Source organism: Amia ocellicauda, chromosome 16, assembly GCF_036373705.1.
Source record: "Amia ocellicauda isolate fAmiCal2 chromosome 16, fAmiCal2.hap1, whole genome shotgun sequence".
NCBI lineage: Eukaryota > Metazoa > Chordata > Actinopteri > Amiiformes > Amiidae > Amia > Amia ocellicauda.
The window spans coordinates 11,766,345-11,785,316 of record NC_089865.1 but is presented as its reverse complement, the minus strand read 5'-3'; the positions used below and the strand labels follow the sequence as shown (position 1 = coordinate 11,785,316).

The following is an 18,972-nucleotide window of genomic DNA, read 5'->3' as shown; positions in this document are numbered from 1 at the left end:
ACCTAGATCATTGTGTTAATCTCCATTGAACATGGAAAACGGCAACAGGAACATATAGTATGTGGCAATAAGAATAATGAATAAGAGAACAGGGTTATTTCTATGTATTTCATTACATTGCTTGAAATGAAGAAGGGGAGAGGAAAGACACCACAATTTTGAAGTAGCTGAATGTCCTGCCAGTTCCTTTCTGTGTACACTAGTGAGAATAACTGCATTTTGAAACTTATCCTTAAATCTCTGTGTACCTTTGAGAGACACTGTGGAAGTAAATGACTTTCACCGGATATACTTTTCAAAAATATGTTTTAATATTGTAGGAAGCAAGTTGTCCAAAAATGAGCACTCAACTCAAATAAGAAAAGAGCAGGATTGTTCCCCTCTACCTTATTTCTTCCTCTCTGAGATCTGATTACATATGATAAGGAAAATAACTTATATGTCACTCAGAAACATTTACTTGGCATAATTTGGACAAAACCTCAAACAAAGGATTGTTTTACTTCTAACATGAGTCCATCTGTCAAAAAGATGATGTGGTGAAAAGCCATGGTATTTGATATGATATTGTTATTAAGGACAGGATGTAATTGTGGTAATCAAGCTCTTTCAGATGTGCAGTTATTATATGTTATTAGACAGAAAATGGCAACGTGCAATAATGGAAAAACAGTCCATAGAAAATTGGTGTGGCAATACAATTCTAACATTTGCTCTTTCAAAGCACTGTTAATATTCCTACATCTACCTCCAGTTATTGTAAAGTCTACAATACTCGATTTGTATTGTTTGTAGGTTCTAGAGAAGCACTCTTGCTGGTTGCAAGCCGAAATCAGATAGTGTCGGACAACATCACAGCCCAGCCCAATGTTGTGCGCTCCCTGGTACGAGATGGAAGGAATATTGTCGCCATTGATTTTGATTCAGTTACTAACCGTGTGTTTTGGTCAGACACAACACAGGACAAAATATGGAGTGCTTTCAAAAATGGAAGTGACAGGACGGTTGTAAGTATGATATTTATTTCTTCTTTTATAGCGCGGCTTACCAACAGAGATCAGCACCAAAATCTATTATGAGTGAAATGTGGACGTACACAATACATTGTGAGAAAGCCAGGTATTAATTTGATTACTCTCCTGTCAAATGAACAGGCCTGGATGTATATATCATCAGAAAGAAAGAGCAAACAAACTTGGAATAGCAAGACCAGCTCTGACACTTTGTTTTATGTAATTTAACAGATATTTGACAGCGGCATTACAGTTACGGAGAGTATTGCTGTTGACTGGGTGGGACGCAACCTGTACTGGACGGACTATGTTCTTGAGACAATAGAGGTCTCCAGGCTAGACGGCAGTCACAGGACTGTACTGGTCAGTGAAAACGTGACAAATCCCAGAGGACTGGTGCTGGATCCACGCAACGAGTAAGTCCACTTTCTCTCAGGAATAGATAACCCTGATAACCCTGTAAAAACAACATGTGAATATTAGACTTCTGGTGATATGAATACAATAATTTGCATAATACACTTCTGAAAATTCACAGAGTTTATTATTTTTCAGTCAAGTAGACTGATGTGTGAAAGAAAAGGCTAAGGTCCAGTAGTCTGTAGTTTAGTGATCATGTTGCTGATGTTTTTCTTGAGCAGTGCTCATGTCATGTTCTGGACAGACTGGGGCAGGAACCCTCGGATTGAGAAGGCCAGTATGGATGGGAAAATGAGGACAGCTATTGTTAGCAACAAACTCTACTGGCCTAATGGCCTTGCTATAGACTATCCAAACAAGCTACTCTACTTTGCGGATGCCTATCTGGATTTCATTGACTATTGTGATTACAATGGAGACAACAGGAAGCAGGTGTTAGCCAGTGATCTGGTAAGGGACAATATTTTATACTGGCTGTATTTTGTTGGACAAATGTATATATTTATAAATAAAATAAATAACATGGTATTACTTCTCTTTCTTGTATACTCATTATTATTGAAGGTTATTTGGTTTTCAGATGTATTACTATCATTGACAGTTGTGTTATTTCAGTGAGATGTAATAAGTGTATTATCAAAGCATGTTTAATCTGGGTTCTGTTTTCCTAATAAAAATTGCAAAATTAAATTGCTCAATACACCGATAGTATCAGTATGTACCTGTGCAATAGAACAATCATACATATTTGTGATTCCTGACTGTTTTCCTGTTTTCAACAACCAGGTTCTGCAACACCCACACGCTATTACAATTTTCGAGGACTACGTGTACTGGACTGACAGATATATCAACCGTGTGATTCGGGCCAATAAATGGCATGGGGAGAACCAGACAGTGATGCTCTATAACGTCCCACAGCCGATGGGGGTTGTTGCTGTCCACCCGGCCAGGCAGCCTTCAGGTATAATTTTTTTAGCATGTGATCTTGCTGTTAAATAAAATCCGAATAGATAATAAATCAATTCTGTGGATTTCCATGTGATTTGACTTACCACTGCTCCTTGTCTTCTATGCAGCTACAAACTTTTGTGCCTCGAGTTCCTGTAGCCACATCTGCCTCTTGTCCTCACTGGGGCCCAGGTTTTACTCATGCGCTTGTCCTTCTGGGTGGAGTCTAGCTGTGGATCAGATTAACTGTTTAAGAGGTTGGTGTTATCCCAGTTCTTTTCCTCAGACAATACTTTTTATACCTATTTTTTGAAGTTTACAATGCTCTACATCATTTTCAGATTCTTTTTTTTTTTTGTCTCCCTCAATGCAATGAGTGGGTACAAAATGTATGTTCCTTGCCTTCATGTACAATGTCTATATATATACGTAAATTTGGGGATTGCAAATATTTTGTGTTATTTTCATTATCTTGCTTTGAATTACCAATTAATGCCAATCTCATAAGGCATACAAAAGGATCTAAACAGGTATATTTCCACATTTCTGGTATATCTAGCTGTTTCCCTTTACAAGTGAAGCCCTCAGCCCAGAACTCTGTTTAAATGAAAAATCTTTACATGGGCACTTGGACATGAATACAGATGGTGGAGGGATTTGTCATCAGCATTCCATTTGGAAGTCTGTTTTAGCCTCCGTTCCCAAAAGTAAAAAGTGCAAATCATAAAACAATTCTCTGTGCCCAGTGTCTCATTAAGAATTAACAAAAGACCTTTAATTCAAAGTTCACAAGGTCCCCCCATGTCTGAAACACAACCCATCTCAAGTTGCAACTTCGGGGAGCATTGTAAAATTTATTTTCTACTGAAAGATGAATGATTACCTGAGAATGAAAATATACTCTTTGCCTGGAGGCATCCACTGATTCTAATCTCTGATGACAAAGCAAATCAGGCTGCAAACATGAACTTTCATCAGTAAAATTTAATTTTATCCTCTGAAGACCCACAGTTTTTCATTTGCATGTCATCACAGTGATGCTCTATGAAATATTTTAACTGTGTCGCCTCCAATGACGCATAGAATAAATAAAGGAAAAATGTTTTTTTTTATTTGAATCAAATATATGTTTAAAAATACTAGGGTTTATAAATAGGTTGAGAAATAAGTCTTATACAAGCAGTTTATAGTTTTCTGTATGAAGTTTATCTCAAACTGGAATATTTTGAGTTTAAATGTAAATATTTTACTAAAGCCAACTAAAATTACGACAATTTATTCACATAAATACCCATTTATTCCAGAGAGACATTTTTGCAATAAACAAACAAATAAATAAATAAATAAATATGTTTTTCACAGAAGCTTACAAAACTATCTGTGTTATTTGGGGTTGCAGTCTTCATTTAGATTATTTTTCCTGGCTTGTGTTTGTTGGTGAAAACATCTTCATTATTAAGAATGTAAATTAAGTAAATCTTTAAAGCAAGCATATTCAATTTGGTAAAAAGGGCCTTAGCAAGGTTTCTTGATGCGAAGTTTAAAACAAACATTAACTGCTTTTATTAATTAATTTGTTTAGCTGAAGATCCGTTTCTGATTGTGGTGAGAGACAGTATTATCTATGGCATTCCACTGAATCCTGATGACAAGAGCAATGATGCCATGGTCCCCATCGCTGGCCTGCATAACGGATATGATGTCGACTTTCATGATTCTGAGCAGATGATCTACTGGGTAGAGCACCCAGTAAGTATGAAAGTTAGCAATTTATCCATTGGTTAATTATGAGACTATTACTCAGAATCCTTATTTCTATTTCACAGTTTTACTCATGCTTTCTGGCAACGTCCTTGGTAAATGATTTCATCATGTAAAGAAGACCCAACAAAGACTTTCCCCCAGTATAATCCCCAGTGAAGGATGCAGCTCTTGGTTTTTATTATGGAGCTGACAGAAACATATCCTCTGCTCTCCAGGGTGAAATTCACAGGGTGAAATCAGATGGCACCAACAGGACAGAGTTCGCTCCCGCTGCCATCCTGGGCTCTCCGGTGGGATTGGCTTTAGACTGGATGACGGAGAACCTGTACTACACTAATCCAGCTACGCAGTCCATTGAGGTAAGCAGGGAGGCTAGTCTGAGGTTGTTTGCAGAGCTGGTTCAGTGATCTTCCCGGGGCCGTTTTCAAGATTTACATATTTTTGTTTGTTTGTATAATTTCCAGTGTGATGATGATGAGTATTGTGAGCTAATATGACTTATTTGATAATGATCTTAGGTGTTGAAGCTCCGTGGGGATGTAAAGTACAGGAAAACTCTGATCACGAATAACGGCACACCCTCTGGCACTGGAACACCTGTGGGCATTGCTGTCGACCCAGCACGTGGGTGAGCACACCGGTTCATTTCCTTGTCGCTGCCGATAACCTCTCTGAACTCACATTAGTTAGAAGATATAAATGTACACACCCCAACTCCCAAGTTCTCTTGCTACCAGACATGCCATCATTACATGCCCATGGTTTCTGCCATTCTGTTGTGTGTAAATTAATGGTCTGTTCTTTTGTGTTTCAGGAGAATGTACTGGACGGACCAGGGCACTGAGAGTGGCGTCCCAGCCAAGGTGGCTGCAGCAGACATGGATGGCTCCAATGCTGTCAACCTCTTCACTAACAACATGGACCATATAGAATTCATTACTATTGATATCCGTGAAAATAAACTATACTGGGCTGTCACGGCTACTGGAATGGTGAGGCCTTCTCTTTCTTTATGCGTCTATGTCCAGTCTTCATTTTGAGAAATAACATCAACACATTTCTATTCACAATAACTAAATTTAAGTGTTTTGTTGCAAAATTCCTGTATTTTGATTAGTATAAAAAGCATGCACAATACGGAAAATAAGGTCAACATTGTTTGAGTAACTTAGGTTTGCATTCCTGAGGTAACATCTTGTGTATCGAGCTGAGTTGTAGTATTGGCAAGTCACTCTAGGTTCTCAGTCATCTTTTATTAAATGCACTCCTTCAGATCGAAAGGGGGGATCCAGATGGAACGAACCGCATCACCATAGTGAATGGCCTAGCGCACCCCTGGGGCATCGCTGTGCACGATTTGTACCTGTACTTCACAGACCGGGATTACGAGGTCATCGAGCGCGTGGATAAGGCCAGTGGTGCGAACAGAGTGGTGCTGAGGGACAATGTGTCTGGACTGAGAGTGCTGAAAGTTCACCACAGAGAGAGTGAGTATACACCCTGCTCACTTAATGCCCGTTAACTGTGATTGTGACAGAATCTTTGTAAAGGTGCATTATCTCATAATAATGTGTTTGAGCAACACTACTTAATATTATTTTAATTAATGTATTTTAATTGATTCAAACTTGTACTGTTACCTACCGTACAAGTACAGTATCTCGACTAAAAAAAACATGTTCTTTAGAATGTTGTTAATTAATTAGTTATTATTGATGTATGTAAAGTATTTATTGTGTGTTAGATTTTGAGAACATAACCATTACATATTTGTAGAATGAATGGATCATGATTTATGTCTGCACATCCTAGTTATGTTATAAACTGTGCAGGCTTTCACTATTTTTTAATTATGAGAAAGAATTCAATTTTACCTGGTATTATTTTCCTGGGGGTTCAACTTCCCTTCCTAAGAACACTGGGCATTGTCAGGGCTGAGAGTCATATTACAATATTCCATGAACTCAGGAAGAAGGAAACTATCCTACTGGAGAACAGGACAAGCATTGCATCGTATCTTTGACCCACATTTAGAAGAAGGACTTCTGCATGACATTAGTGTCAGTTGTCATTTAACCATGTGACTGGTGCCACAACCAATTTAAGCAATACCATCTCCATAGAATCAACAATGCATGGCAACTTAAAGACCTGCTGACACAAAATCATGCAAGATGAGATTTTTCTTAAGCTTAATTGAGCTGCAATATGTTATTCATCATGACGTCAGATCCAGGTCAGACTCTGTAGAGGAGAAGTGTGTGAGTATGGTTAACCACTGTGGATGAAAGTGTCTGCTATATGATTTATTATTGTCTTTCAGCCTCTGCGGGTTCCTCCAATGGCTGTAGTAACAACGTGGGTGTCTGTCCGCAGCTCTGTCTCCCCAAGCCGGGTGGCCAGTTTGCGTGTGCCTGCGCCACAGGCTTCAAGCTGAACTCTGATAGCAGGACATGCTCTCCCTATGACTCCTTTGTTGTGATTTCCATGCTGTCCTCTTTGAAGGGATTCAGTCTGGAGGGTGCAGATCATTCTGAGGCCATGGTGCCTGTTGCTGGAAGAGGTTTGTGTTCTGTAAAGCTACAGAGGATGATGCCTGTTTCTTGATTTGTAACATATATCTGCCAGAACTTGGAATAAATTACTATGAGCAACATAGGTCCAAAGCCTGACTGTCCAACATGAAAAAGAAATAATTAGACAAGGCACTTCTAGCAATTACACACAAAACATATCATGTTTTCTCTGTCGTTTAGGGCGCAATGCCCTACATGTAGATGTTCACATGGCATCTGGCTTCATTTACTGGTGTGACTTCAGCAACAGTGTGCCTTATCAGAACGGGATCCGGAGAATCAAGCCTGATGGATCCTCTTTCCGAACTATTGTTTCCTCGGGAATTGGCCGTAATGGAATACGAGGAATCGCCATCGACTGGGTGGCAGGTAAGGGATTTACTCTTCCAGAGATTAAGAATGGGTTTACATTACAGCACTGCTTGAAACCTCGAGTAATCAGATTAATGTCCCAAACATCTGTTTATGAACCACCTGCTTTGCACTTTGATTTAGATTTCAGAGTTGGTGTAACAAAAAATCTTGGGATCACCTGACGGAGTTCAGTGCTCACACTTATGTATGCAGGCACCCTGAAAGATATATTCACTAGAAGTCATTTTAACTGGAAGATTTTCAGTTTCCTCTGATGGAGGAATTGTATTTTTTCTTAAAAATATGACATGCTTGTTTCACATTGTGTAGTCTCTATGCATGGACTTGAAGCATGCACAGACTGAGCCACCTGCTTAGTGTTTGACAGATCCTGTAAGCAGCTTTGCACAAGGGTGAGACATCATCGGTGATCTGTGTAAGACAACAAGCCAGGTGGTAGCAAATAAGCTTTCAAAAACAAAGGACTTAATTTACACAGGGTTTTCTTCTACTGGATTAAGTCAAAGAACATTCAGGGATGAGAACAACACTGGACCAAACACAGACTTTTTTCACCTTCTTGACACCTTGTCTGTGTGTGGATTTTTTTGTCTATAAACTAAAGGGAAGAAAAAATATATAATTTTCCAGCATGACTGCAGATTTAGTTTGTAATTTTTGTGACGAGAATGAGCATGACAATGTTTAAAGGAGGTGTGCTGTAGGTGTATGGTATTGTAGGACAGAAGTGTGGCAAAGAGGATACCATTAGTGGTAAAAAGTTGAACATGGAATTGGACATTGTATCACAAAGCAAAACCCAAAGACTTTCTTAGCTGTTTAGGTGGGTTTGCACTTAGAAGACATGCATCTCCTGATCTATCTACTGAAACTATTTCCTGTATATTTTGTTTTTCAGGGAACCTCTATTTTACAAACGCATTCTTGACTGAGACTTATATAGAGGTTTTGCGATTGAACACAAATTTCCGTCGTGTTCTGCTTAAAACCACCGTGGATATGCCAAGGCACATAGTGGTGGACCCTAAAAATAGGTATCTCTTCTGGGCAGATTATGGGCAAAGTCCCAAGATTGAGCGGTCTTTTCTAGATGGCACTAACAGGACAGTACTGGTTTCTTCTGGTATAATCACCCCGAGGGGACTGGCTGTGGACTATCAGAGTGGATACATTTACTGGGTGGACGACTCCTTGGATATGATTGCTCGGATTCGGCCTGATGGCGGTGAAACTGAGATTGTAAGGTACGGCAGTCGGTACCCAACTCCTTATGGCATTACAGTCTTTGAAAATACTATGATTTGGGTAGACAGGAACTTGAAGAAGGTTTTCCAAGCCAGCAAAGAACCTGGAAATACAGAGCAGCCCACTGTCGTCCGAGACAACATGAACTTACTGAGAGACGTCACTATTTTTGACAGCCGCACTCAGCCCAATACAGCACCGCAGGTCAACAATAACCCATGCTTGGCCAGCAATGGAGGCTGTGCTCATCTTTGTTTTGCCATGCCTGGGTCTCAGATCCGGAAGTGCGGCTGTTCTTTTGGAAATCTGGGCCGAGACAACACGAGCTGTGTGGTGTCACGGGATGACTACTTGATTTACACAACAGAGAGTACCATCCGCAGCCTTCGCCTGGACCCAGAGGATCATGCCTTGCCCTTCCCAGTGGTCAATATCCCCCCCACAGCTGTAGCCCTGGATTACGACCGTGCTGACAACAGACTGTACTACACTCAGAGCTCAGGGGCGGGTCGCAGTAAAATCAGCTACATAAGTCTCTCCTCCCCTTCAACACCTCCTATTGTCGTGGCATCAGGTAAGGATGTCCAAAATGTAGTTTTAAATGATATTCCTTTTGAATACACATATAGATGGACAGTATGATGTAGCAGTACTCATTTTAATATTATACTGTACAATTCTCACTGTTCTAACTCCAATACACTGAAACATATGACAGCAGTCTTAAAAGTAAATGGTCATTTCAAAAGCATTCCCAGAGTTTGTCAATTTGGCTACCTTTGGATGCTATTTATAGTATGAGACTGCACATGTGGTATTTTATTTCTGTTTGTAATCTATAGAGTTGTCAGATGTGTCAGTTTGCCTGCAAAAGGGTTGCATAGGTTGCATAGCACTTATAAAGATTTCCATTGCAATTAATCAAGTTGTAAATTTGCAAATTGTAGGAAAACATTTGTCATGCCCCTCTGTGAACAAGTGCCTTATTATGTAAATGGACAAATCTGATGTAAATATAATCTAGGTCTCTTTCTGGTGTTTTTTTTATATGCTTATTGTAATACTTTCTCTCCTTTCTGTTGGAGATTTGGGTGCTCCTGATGGTGTGGCCTATGACTGGATAAATAAAAGGATTTATTACAGTGACTATATCAACCAGACCATCACCTCCATGGCGATCGATGGGTCTCAGCGCACGATCATCGCCCGAGTACCTCGTCCAAGAGCTATAATGCTCGACCCTTGCAGAGGGTATGGTTTCCAAGAACACTTAAGTTAAACTCCTGACACTGTTGATACAGAAAATACATGACATAACAAAGAATCTTTATTTATTTCGAACACTGTATGCATTTTATAAAATGTTATAAAAATTCTGTGTTTACATTGAATAACTACGTTTAATTCTCTCATTTGGCATCTGCTTTTGTGGAGACATTCTTACAACGTGTTTCCTATTTTTTGGTATTATAATAAAGTAGTTAATAGGGAGTGAGCTACCAAAGTCATACTCCCATTGATAACCATGATATTATGTCATGATCATTCCCGAAGTGCATAACTAATGTGGGACAGGTAGCATCAGTAAAGTCTGTCATGCTGAATCCAACAATTTTAATAATATCTTCCTCTGTTATACCAGGTATATGTATTGGACTGACTGGGGGTCCAGCGCCAAGATCGAACGAGCAACACTGGGAGGGAACTTCAGGACTGAGATTGTCAACACCAGCCTTGTCTGGCCCAATGGACTGACTCTCGATTATGATGAAGGGAGGCTCTACTGGGCTGATGCTAGTTTGTAAGCTTTTGAAATATCTTAATGAAAATTTGGGAGACAAGTAGCATTTCCTTTTACTCCACAGCAAAATATTCCTAAATTTTAAATGTTTAAAAGTGGAAATCTTCTGCCAAAAGATAACATAGCTGTGGACATTATACTGTATAATGTATATAAAAAATATGTTCTGTATATAGCTGATATCCTCACCTTAGGTATTGTATTGAATGTAATTAATTGTATTGCATATTGTTCAATATATGGTTAGAACAGGCACCTTGCATAGTAACAAACTGTCTTTCCAGACAGAAGGTCGAGCGCTGTTCCCTCACTGGCTCCAACCGGGAAGTGATCGTCAGCACGGCTATATACCCGTTTGCCATGACAGTGTATGGCCAGCACATTTACTGGACAGACTGGAACACTAGGAGCATCTACAGGGCCAATAAACACGACGGCTCAGATCAGATAGTCATGATACAGAATCTGCCCTCCCGGCCCATGGACATTCATATCCTGTCCGCCAGCAAGCAGCAGCAGTGCAGCAACCCATGTGATCAGTTTAATGGAGGATGTAGTCACATTTGCACTCCAGGTATTGACATCAGTATCCTTTAATGTTACTCTACTCCTTTAATTGGCAAATGCAGTTGCTGTGTATTTGTTTGAATCTTGTACAAATAAATACCTCAGTGTTATTATGGTTATTATTTATTTCTTAGCAGATGCCCTTGTCCAGGGTGAATTACAAAATATAAGAGCAGTGAAGGCAATACATTTATGCCTAAGCATATATGTGAGCAGGAAGGATGCACCGTTCTGTAAAGTCTAACAGTAAGAGTGTTCCCCTGAAAGGTCCCCAAGGGGCGGAGTGTCAATGTCCATCTGAAGGCCGCTGGTACTTGGCAGACAACAAACACTGCATTCAGGACAATGGGACCAGATGCCAGCCAGGACAGTTCACCTGCATGAACGGCCGCTGTATCCGCGCTCAGTGGAAATGCGACAATGACAATGACTGCGGGGATGGCAGTGACGAGTTGGAGAGAGTCTGTGGTAAGAAATCTGTCGTGTTTGTCTTGTTGCTCGTTTGTATATCTTTACATCCTGAATCAACAGGCCCTTGATTGACTGACAACTAATCAACTCTCCCTTCTTTAATAACATTGTGTTTGTTTCAGGAACTAAAAGAGATTCCTTCGTAGATTTCAGAAACAATCTTTTTGGTGTGTATGTTTGATTTATTCTAATACAATTTGTAGAAGTAGTTGTCTTGTGAGTTTCCGTTGCTTTTTGTAACTGATGATTTGCAGATGAATAAAGTCGATTGTTTACTTGTATTTTGCATGCAGTCCCTCATATGGCAGCATTTATTGCTCTGTCAGGTAACACAAATAAATACCTATACTTACTTCTTCACTGTACCTTAAAGTCATATGGCGTGAGTATTAAATTGTTGTTTGGCTTTCACTGTAGCATTCCACACTTGTGATCCTACTGTTTTCACCTGTGGAAACGGGCGCTGTGTCCCGTATCACTACCGCTGTGACCACTATAATGACTGTGGGGATAACAGCGATGAGGCAGGCTGCTTGTTCCGGCCTTGTGACCCCAACACAGAGTTCTCCTGCAGCAACGGACGCTGCATCTCACTGGAGTATGTGTGCAATGGCGTGAATAACTGCTATGACAATGGCACGACAGACGAGAGGAACTGCCGTAAGTCTCTGTGAATTTAAGATCTAATCAGATCCTACTGAAGCCTTTTTCCATCAGTACATTAACAACATCGCTCGTAATTCTAAAAATAACAAAGGTCTATCCATTGTGATTCATTTCTTTGAGACTTATTGTGTTTTTCCATTTCAGCTGAACGAACCTGTCAACCAGAGCATACAAAGTGTCAATCTACGAACATCTGCATTCCTCGCACATACCTGTGTGATGGAGACAATGACTGTGGGGACATGAGTGACGAGAGCCCTACTCACTGCGGTGTGTGACTTCAAATGCAAAGACAAGACTGTAAAATATCCCAGCTTGTGTCGCCCGTGTTTATATTATTTTACTCCAAAGAAAAAAACCCACACCATTTCTTGTATTGTATGATTTTTTAGTTTTTGTTCCCATACATGACCCATGTGGCCTGGCTGAATTGCAAGGCCTATTCATTTGCCATTGTGCTTTTAAATAGATGTCTTAATTTTCTTTGTATCATTCTTAAAATCAACAAAGTTATTTTATATATAACCCATGGAGACCCTTGTTAGAAAGCTGATCATATTCAGTGATATGTTACTTTGATTTCCACCTTTTCAAGTGTGTAACTGCAGTAGTGGAGTAGTGACAATGTAACATGACAAGGCCGTGAGCCATCTCTCTGTGATTGAGGCTGATAGATACCTGTGCATTTCTCCCTGTGCAGCCACTGCGACGTGCTCCGACAGTGAGTTTCGCTGTTCCAGTGGCCGCTGCATCCCCGCTCACTGGTACTGCGATGAGGGAACAGACTGTGCCGACGGCTCCGATGAGCCCGCTTCCTGTGGTAAGTGCTGATTGCAGTATTTTATCCTATTTAAATATTTTGGGGAAGCTTCCTGCTTTTCATCAGCAGGTGCCTTTGAGCTCCCAGACATCAATTTGGCTTTACACTGAGCCCTAACTTTAATATAGCCAGTTAATATTTTAGAAACATAAGTGTAGAGCTGAGATGGTATCCTTTAAAAATAACACATTATTGTAAAGCTATTTAGGGAAAAACACAAGTATGCCTTTTTCTTTTCAAATATTATTAAACCTTATTAAAAGCTTTAATACCTGCAACCAAGAAACACTTTTCATGTTATAGTGATCTGTGTATACACTTGTGATAGTTAGTTATATGTTAAATATAATACTTCCATCTATCCGTCAGAATGGTTAAATAAGCAACTACCACAAAATCATACCTATTATGTGTGAAAGGATAACGTCAGGCAGTATATGTTTTTCCTGCTGTTTCACTACGATTAACATGTTGCTGATTGATTTATGCAATTAAAAACACCTCCTGGACTCATCAGAAATATACAGCACAATGTGGAGTAGCCTATGCCTACTGATATTGGATTATAATTCATACAAAAACAAATATCCCACCGGTTTGTTGTTGATGTGCAGTTTATACTGAGATTCTTTGTGTATCTGTCATAAACTGAGGAGCTCGGGCACTGTTGTTGAACCGTGTGGCATTGTGAAACACAGATAGGTGCTGCAGGCTGGCACTGGGAAGCTCTAGGACTCCCTGCGGAGCTGACTGACGTGGCGGCTGCGTCTAGTAAAAACTCCCATTGTGTGCAACATTCCTCTACTGCCGCCTGCCATTCCCTCTAAAGAAATGTAGCTTTTTTTGGTCTTTTGTTCATGGATAATTAAAATGTTTCACATCCTCCCACCCCTTTCCCTTTAATAGAAAACAGCCACATTCTAGAATTTTCCAGTACCACATTGTTCTATTTCTAAAGAGTATTCCATGATCTAAATCATCCAGATTTTTTTCATCTTTAGTTCAGTAGGCTGTGGGAGAATGTGCAAAAGAACACAAACACACAAACCTTCACACACCGATGTACATATATATCACACAAACCACCTACTACGCATAGACTATGGTAATCACTTGACTTATCTGATGTGTTTCTGTCTGTTCTCTTCTGATTTTTCAATTAACATATTCATTTCCAGCCACCCTTCCGAGATCATGTTCCAGCGAGCAGTTCAGATGTGATGATGCGCGGTGCATTCCCGCTTCCTGGATCTGTGATGGCGACAATGACTGCGGAGACATGAGTGATGAGGACCAGAGACACAACTGTGGTGGGTTTCTTCATCTTCTGTGTCAGAGCAAAGCCCATTCATGGGTGATGGAGTAGGAAGTATTCCCGGTGGGGAAGCTCTCATCTATTGCTTTCAGCTCTGGACCACGGCCTCAGACCAAGGAGGTGGAATTCCTGATTTCAAACTGCCTCATTTGCTACTTTGTCCCTTTGTTTTTTATGTCAGCCCTTTAAAATGCCATTTTCTGCACACAACAACAAGCTTACCACAGATGGCCTAAACATTCGCATTTAACGAGTTGGTCACTTACAATACTAGAACATGGTATCTTGAGATATGAATTTTAAATCAGTATATTGAATGAATATAAAAACAAAACCTTATTTGACTGCTGACACTTATGAGACTCTGTCCCGAAGCATGAGCTCTTGATGTTTTGTCCCTGTAAACATGTGTCTTCCTGGGTTTTAGCGAACCGCAGCTGCACAGCATCAGAGTTCACCTGCATCAACAACCGGCCTCCCCAGAGGAAGTGCATACCCCGCGCCTGGGTCTGCGATGGAGACGCCGACTGCTCCGACGCTTTTGACGAACACCAGAACTGCAGCCGGAGATCCTGCTCCATCAACGAGTTCACATGCAGCAATGGCCTGTGTATCCGTGGCTCCTACAGGTTTGACTCCACTGACATTTTAGGCTGTAGGCTTTTGTGAAGTTGCAGTATTTCTTAATTCGTTTAAAAATGCTGCAAGAGTTGTTTTCAGCTGTAGGAATAACAGAACATTGTGGAATCGGTGCTGCTAATTGGCTGCTAACGTGCATTGGTCTGTAGGTGTGACCGGCGCAATGACTGTGGCGATGGCAGCGATGAACAGGGCTGCACTTACCAGTCCTGTCAGCAGCACCAGTTCACCTGTCAGAATGGCCGCTGCGTGGCTCAGGACTTTGTGTGTGACGGAGACAATGACTGCGGGGACGAATCTGACGAGCTGGATCACCTCTGTCACATCCCCCCACCCACCTGTCCGCCTGGACAGTTTAAATGTGACAACGGAAACTGCATTCAGTACAGCAAAGTCTGTGACAGGACAGATGACTGTTTAGACAACAGTGATGAGAAAGGATGTGGTGAGTTTAAACCAAATGACAACTCTTTAATTAAGTTCCATCTTCCCTTTTTATTAAAGTCTATGAATTTGATCCAGATAAATATGGGTTTTGTTCCTTACATCTAATCATATGTATGTATATATATATATATATATATATATATATATATATGTATATTGATTTCTCTGCCATATAAATAATGTTTTTCTGTTTTCCACTCCAGGTATCAATGAATGTACTGATCCGTTGATGCACCACTGCGATCACAATTGCACTGATACTCCTACAAGCTTCTTCTGCTCCTGCCGCCTGGGGTACAGGCTCATGTCAGACAACAAGACCTGCGACGACATCAACGAATGCAATGAGACACCCAGCGTATGCAGTCAGATCTGCGAGAACATAGTGGGCTCCTACATCTGCAAATGCGCACCGGGATACATCCGGGAGCCCGATGGGAGACGCTGCCGACAGAACAGCAACATCGCGCCTTATCTGATCTTCAGCAACCGCTACTACCTCCGAAACCTCTCCACTGACGGCCAGTCCTACTCCCTCATCCTCCAGGGCCTGACCAGTGTGGTGGCCATGGACTTTGACCGAGTGGATCGCAGGCTGTACTGGATTGATGTGCCCAGGAGGGTCATTGAACGTATGTTCTTTAATGGGACAAACAAGGAGACCGTGGTTAATGGGGTGCTACATGGTGAAGGGCTTGCAGTGGACTGGGTCGCCAGGTAAAATACGGTTTTATTTTCAATCGTCTTTAGATTTGATTTTCTATCTTGTGGAATTTCTTGGAGAATAAAAGCATTACTTATAAAGTGAAAAGAAAAGAAAAAGGTTTCTGCTAATACTATAAATAAATAAATAAATATATTCAAATATATTTTTTTAATTTAAACGGAAATATACTTTCTGTGTTGATTACCGAGAACATCTTTTGCCCCACATTTTTACAATATAAAAAAGCTATAATCATTGTATTTTCATGCTGAAACCAGCACTAACATCTATGCACCTCTTGTATCCTTAGTAGATAAGAGAATTACGAGAATGAATCACAATAATGCAATCTGTGGAGACAAATCTGAATAGACACCAAACTGCAAACTGATATTCTTCCTTTGCAGGAAAATGTACTGGGTTGATGCAATGCAAGACTGTCTGAATGTGGCTGAATTAGATGGACGCTTTGTTAAGAAACTGGCCGATCATTGTGTGGACCCCAATAATACGTACTGCTTTGAAAATCCAAGAGCTATTGTAGTACATCCTAAATATGGGTAAGTTTTTAAATCTGTTTTAGTCAGACTTTTTTTCATTTTTAGACACGTTGGTGTTTGTTTCTTAATTCTGCAAAAACAAATGAAAGCATAAGGCTGCCACCATGCATTGATTCTTACTCATTATCAGCCGGGTCTACAGTCACATGTTACAATACTCTGAATTCCCTTCCATTAACAAGTTTCCCCCATTCTACAAGAATAGTAGGAGAAATATATTAAGCTTGTATGTGGCACTGTGTATCATAGCAGTGCATGTTTTCTGTAGTCAGAATGGGGTTTATTAGATTTTTTGGGTTGTTTGTTTTTCTGTGATGGTTTATAATAATTTTTAAACCATATTGTTTATTTTCTTTTCAGCTACATTTATTGGAGCGACTGGGGATACAGGGCATTTATAGGCCGTGTCGGAACGGATGGAACTAACAAGACTGCAGTCATTACTTCCAAGATAGAGTGGCCAAATGGCCTTACCATTGACTATACAAATGACAAGCTATACTGGGCAGATGCTCATCTGAACTACATTGAGTGAGAAGACATCTTATTTCACATATACTCCCTTTTTCAAAATATACAGTGGCATACTGCATACAAATAGAAACACAAAAAACATCTTGTCACATTTCTCCATCTGCATCTGCTCCTACAGATTCTCAGACCTAAATGGACATCATCGCCACACAGTGTATGACGGGACCCTGCCTCATCCCTTCGCTATCACAGTGTTTGAGGACACTTTGTACTGGACTGACTGGAACACCCGGACTGTGGAGAAAGGCAACAAGTACGATGGCTCGGGAAGGACTGCCCTGGTCAACACGACACACAGACCCTTTGACATCCATGTGTACCACCCCTACAGGCAGCCAATCGGTGAGGATGTGATTTAAAAGCTATTGTAAACAAACCTGAGCAGCACTTCATTACAGAAAAAAACAACCCTCTGCAATAAGGATTTTTACCAAATTTAATGTGTTATCCAGTTACATATAATGGATTTGATACAGGCCATTGCAAATGTGAAATTGAGTGTTTGTGCCCCCCAGTGACGAATCCGTGTGGCTTAAACAATGGAGGATGCTCCCACCTATGTCTAATCAGAGCGGGGGGGCAAGGATACACCTGCGAGTGTCCGGATCACTTCCTCACCATGCAGCTGGGGGGCGTTGCGCACTGCCTGCCCATGTGCTCCAGCACACAGTACAGATGTGCTGACAACGAACGGTAAACTGCTCCTCACAGCTGTTAGTGAACTTACCATAACTCACTGCCTTCAGCAGCTGCCGTGTACTGTGAGTCCCTGCAGGTCTGTGTAACATATCCAATACTGAATACACCAGCATGAATTCAATTAACTATAAACAGCAGGCGATATAATTCAACCCATCATTTTATTTTATTTTCACATTAGCTTGAACAACATCTTCTGCTGGAATAGATTATTTTGTATTCAAACAGTAGTTAAGGGCCCTACTGATAGTAAATGAACTGTTAGCGACTTTACTTGTGGTAGTATTTACTATAAACAGACTGTTAACCAATCCTCTGCTCTAACTCAGTAGTTATGTATCTGTGATCAAACCCTGTTAGTCCACTGCATGGGCAGGTTTTACGTATCCTATGACATGACATGTGTGTGTGCTGCAGGTGTATTCCAATTTGGTGGAAATGTGACGGCCAGCGGGACTGCAGAGACGGGTCTGATGAGCCACTGACGTGCCCCAGTCGACATTGCCGCCTGGGACAATTCCAGTGCAATGACGGGAACTGCACCAGCCCTCACTTCCTGTGCAACACCATCCCCGACTGCAGCGACGGCTCTGATGAAGACCCTGTGCTCTGTGGTGTGTGTGCTTTTTGGGACTGGGTGCTATTTATTTCATGAGAGAGGAAGGACATTATTAATAAATCGGATTGTGAGATGTAATGTACTTTGTCAGCAGCTGGTTAAGTAACTGAGAGCCATGAAGAAACCTGTCAAAGATATATCTTGGCGATGTGTAAAAACCCCATGTTTCTTTGAAGTTTTTGAAACAAGTATATATTGTTTGTGTTATGAGCAAACAGCTACCTTGGACAGAGATGAGCCATTTGATATCTGTGCTCTGTAACCCGGTCTGTTCAATCTGCAGCCAATCACCAGTGCGAGAGCCACCAGTGGCAATGCGCCAATAAGAAGTGCGTCCCTGAGGCGTGGCAGTGCGACGGCGAGGACGACTGCGGGGACGGCTCTGATGAGGATGCCACGCACTGCTCCACCAGGACCTGCCCGCCAGGACAGTTCAAGTGCCGCAATGGCCGCTGCATTCCCAAGACCTGGAAGTGTGACGTGGACGACGACTGCGGAGATGCCTCCGACGAGCCTCACGAGGAGTGCAGTGAGTGACTGGACTGAGCCGAGGGATGGAGTCACGTTAATGCTCGCTGTCTTGCCGTACAGTAGCTAGGGAGGACTACAGTGACTGTTCACAAGAACTCATGCATTATAATTCCCTGCTATGGTGCAGTTTGACTTCTGGAGTGTTCATTTCAGAAGCACCGTGGTTAATGAAAAGGGTGATTGTGAAGTCTCTTAATCGAAGTCCAACACCAAGAGTGAAGGTGCATATCGGTTACATCACATCAGTGATATG

The 18,972-nt window shown here is 41.1% G+C and overlaps 1 protein-coding gene across 4 annotated transcripts in view; it reads left to right on the top strand.

Annotated features, from left to right (window-relative positions):
- lrp2a (low density lipoprotein receptor-related protein 2a) overlaps nt 1-18,972 on the top strand; it is a 58,424-nt gene that overhangs the window by 26,157 nt on the left and 13,295 nt on the right. For all 4 annotated transcript variants that reach the window (XM_066688590.1, XM_066688588.1, XM_066688589.1 and 1 more), the window contains 30 exons: nt 796-1,007; nt 1,245-1,429; nt 1,655-1,883; nt 2,220-2,397; nt 2,513-2,641; nt 3,967-4,133; nt 4,364-4,507; nt 4,667-4,776; nt 4,963-5,140; nt 5,422-5,635; nt 6,472-6,711; nt 6,905-7,093; nt 7,998-8,918; nt 9,430-9,595; nt 9,987-10,145; nt 10,430-10,719; nt 10,980-11,180; nt 11,601-11,843; nt 11,994-12,119; nt 12,550-12,669; nt 13,848-13,979; nt 14,412-14,613; nt 14,773-15,068; nt 15,274-15,787; nt 16,184-16,336; nt 16,697-16,867; nt 16,989-17,212; nt 17,386-17,563; nt 17,987-18,183; nt 18,472-18,717. In XM_066688590.1, the coding sequence (XP_066544687.1) occupies nt 796-1,007; nt 1,245-1,429; nt 1,655-1,883; nt 2,220-2,397; nt 2,513-2,641; nt 3,967-4,133; nt 4,364-4,507; nt 4,667-4,776; nt 4,963-5,140; nt 5,422-5,635; nt 6,472-6,711; nt 6,905-7,093; nt 7,998-8,918; nt 9,430-9,595; nt 9,987-10,145; nt 10,430-10,719; nt 10,980-11,180; nt 11,601-11,843; nt 11,994-12,119; nt 12,550-12,669; nt 13,848-13,979; nt 14,412-14,613; nt 14,773-15,068; nt 15,274-15,787; nt 16,184-16,336; nt 16,697-16,867; nt 16,989-17,212; nt 17,386-17,563; nt 17,987-18,183; nt 18,472-18,717 (6,714 nt within the window). The remainder of the gene's footprint in view (nt 1-795; nt 1,008-1,244; nt 1,430-1,654; nt 1,884-2,219; nt 2,398-2,512; nt 2,642-3,966; nt 4,134-4,363; nt 4,508-4,666; nt 4,777-4,962; nt 5,141-5,421; nt 5,636-6,471; nt 6,712-6,904; nt 7,094-7,997; nt 8,919-9,429; nt 9,596-9,986; nt 10,146-10,429; nt 10,720-10,979; nt 11,181-11,600; nt 11,844-11,993; nt 12,120-12,549; nt 12,670-13,847; nt 13,980-14,411; nt 14,614-14,772; nt 15,069-15,273; nt 15,788-16,183; nt 16,337-16,696; nt 16,868-16,988; nt 17,213-17,385; nt 17,564-17,986; nt 18,184-18,471; nt 18,718-18,972) is intronic.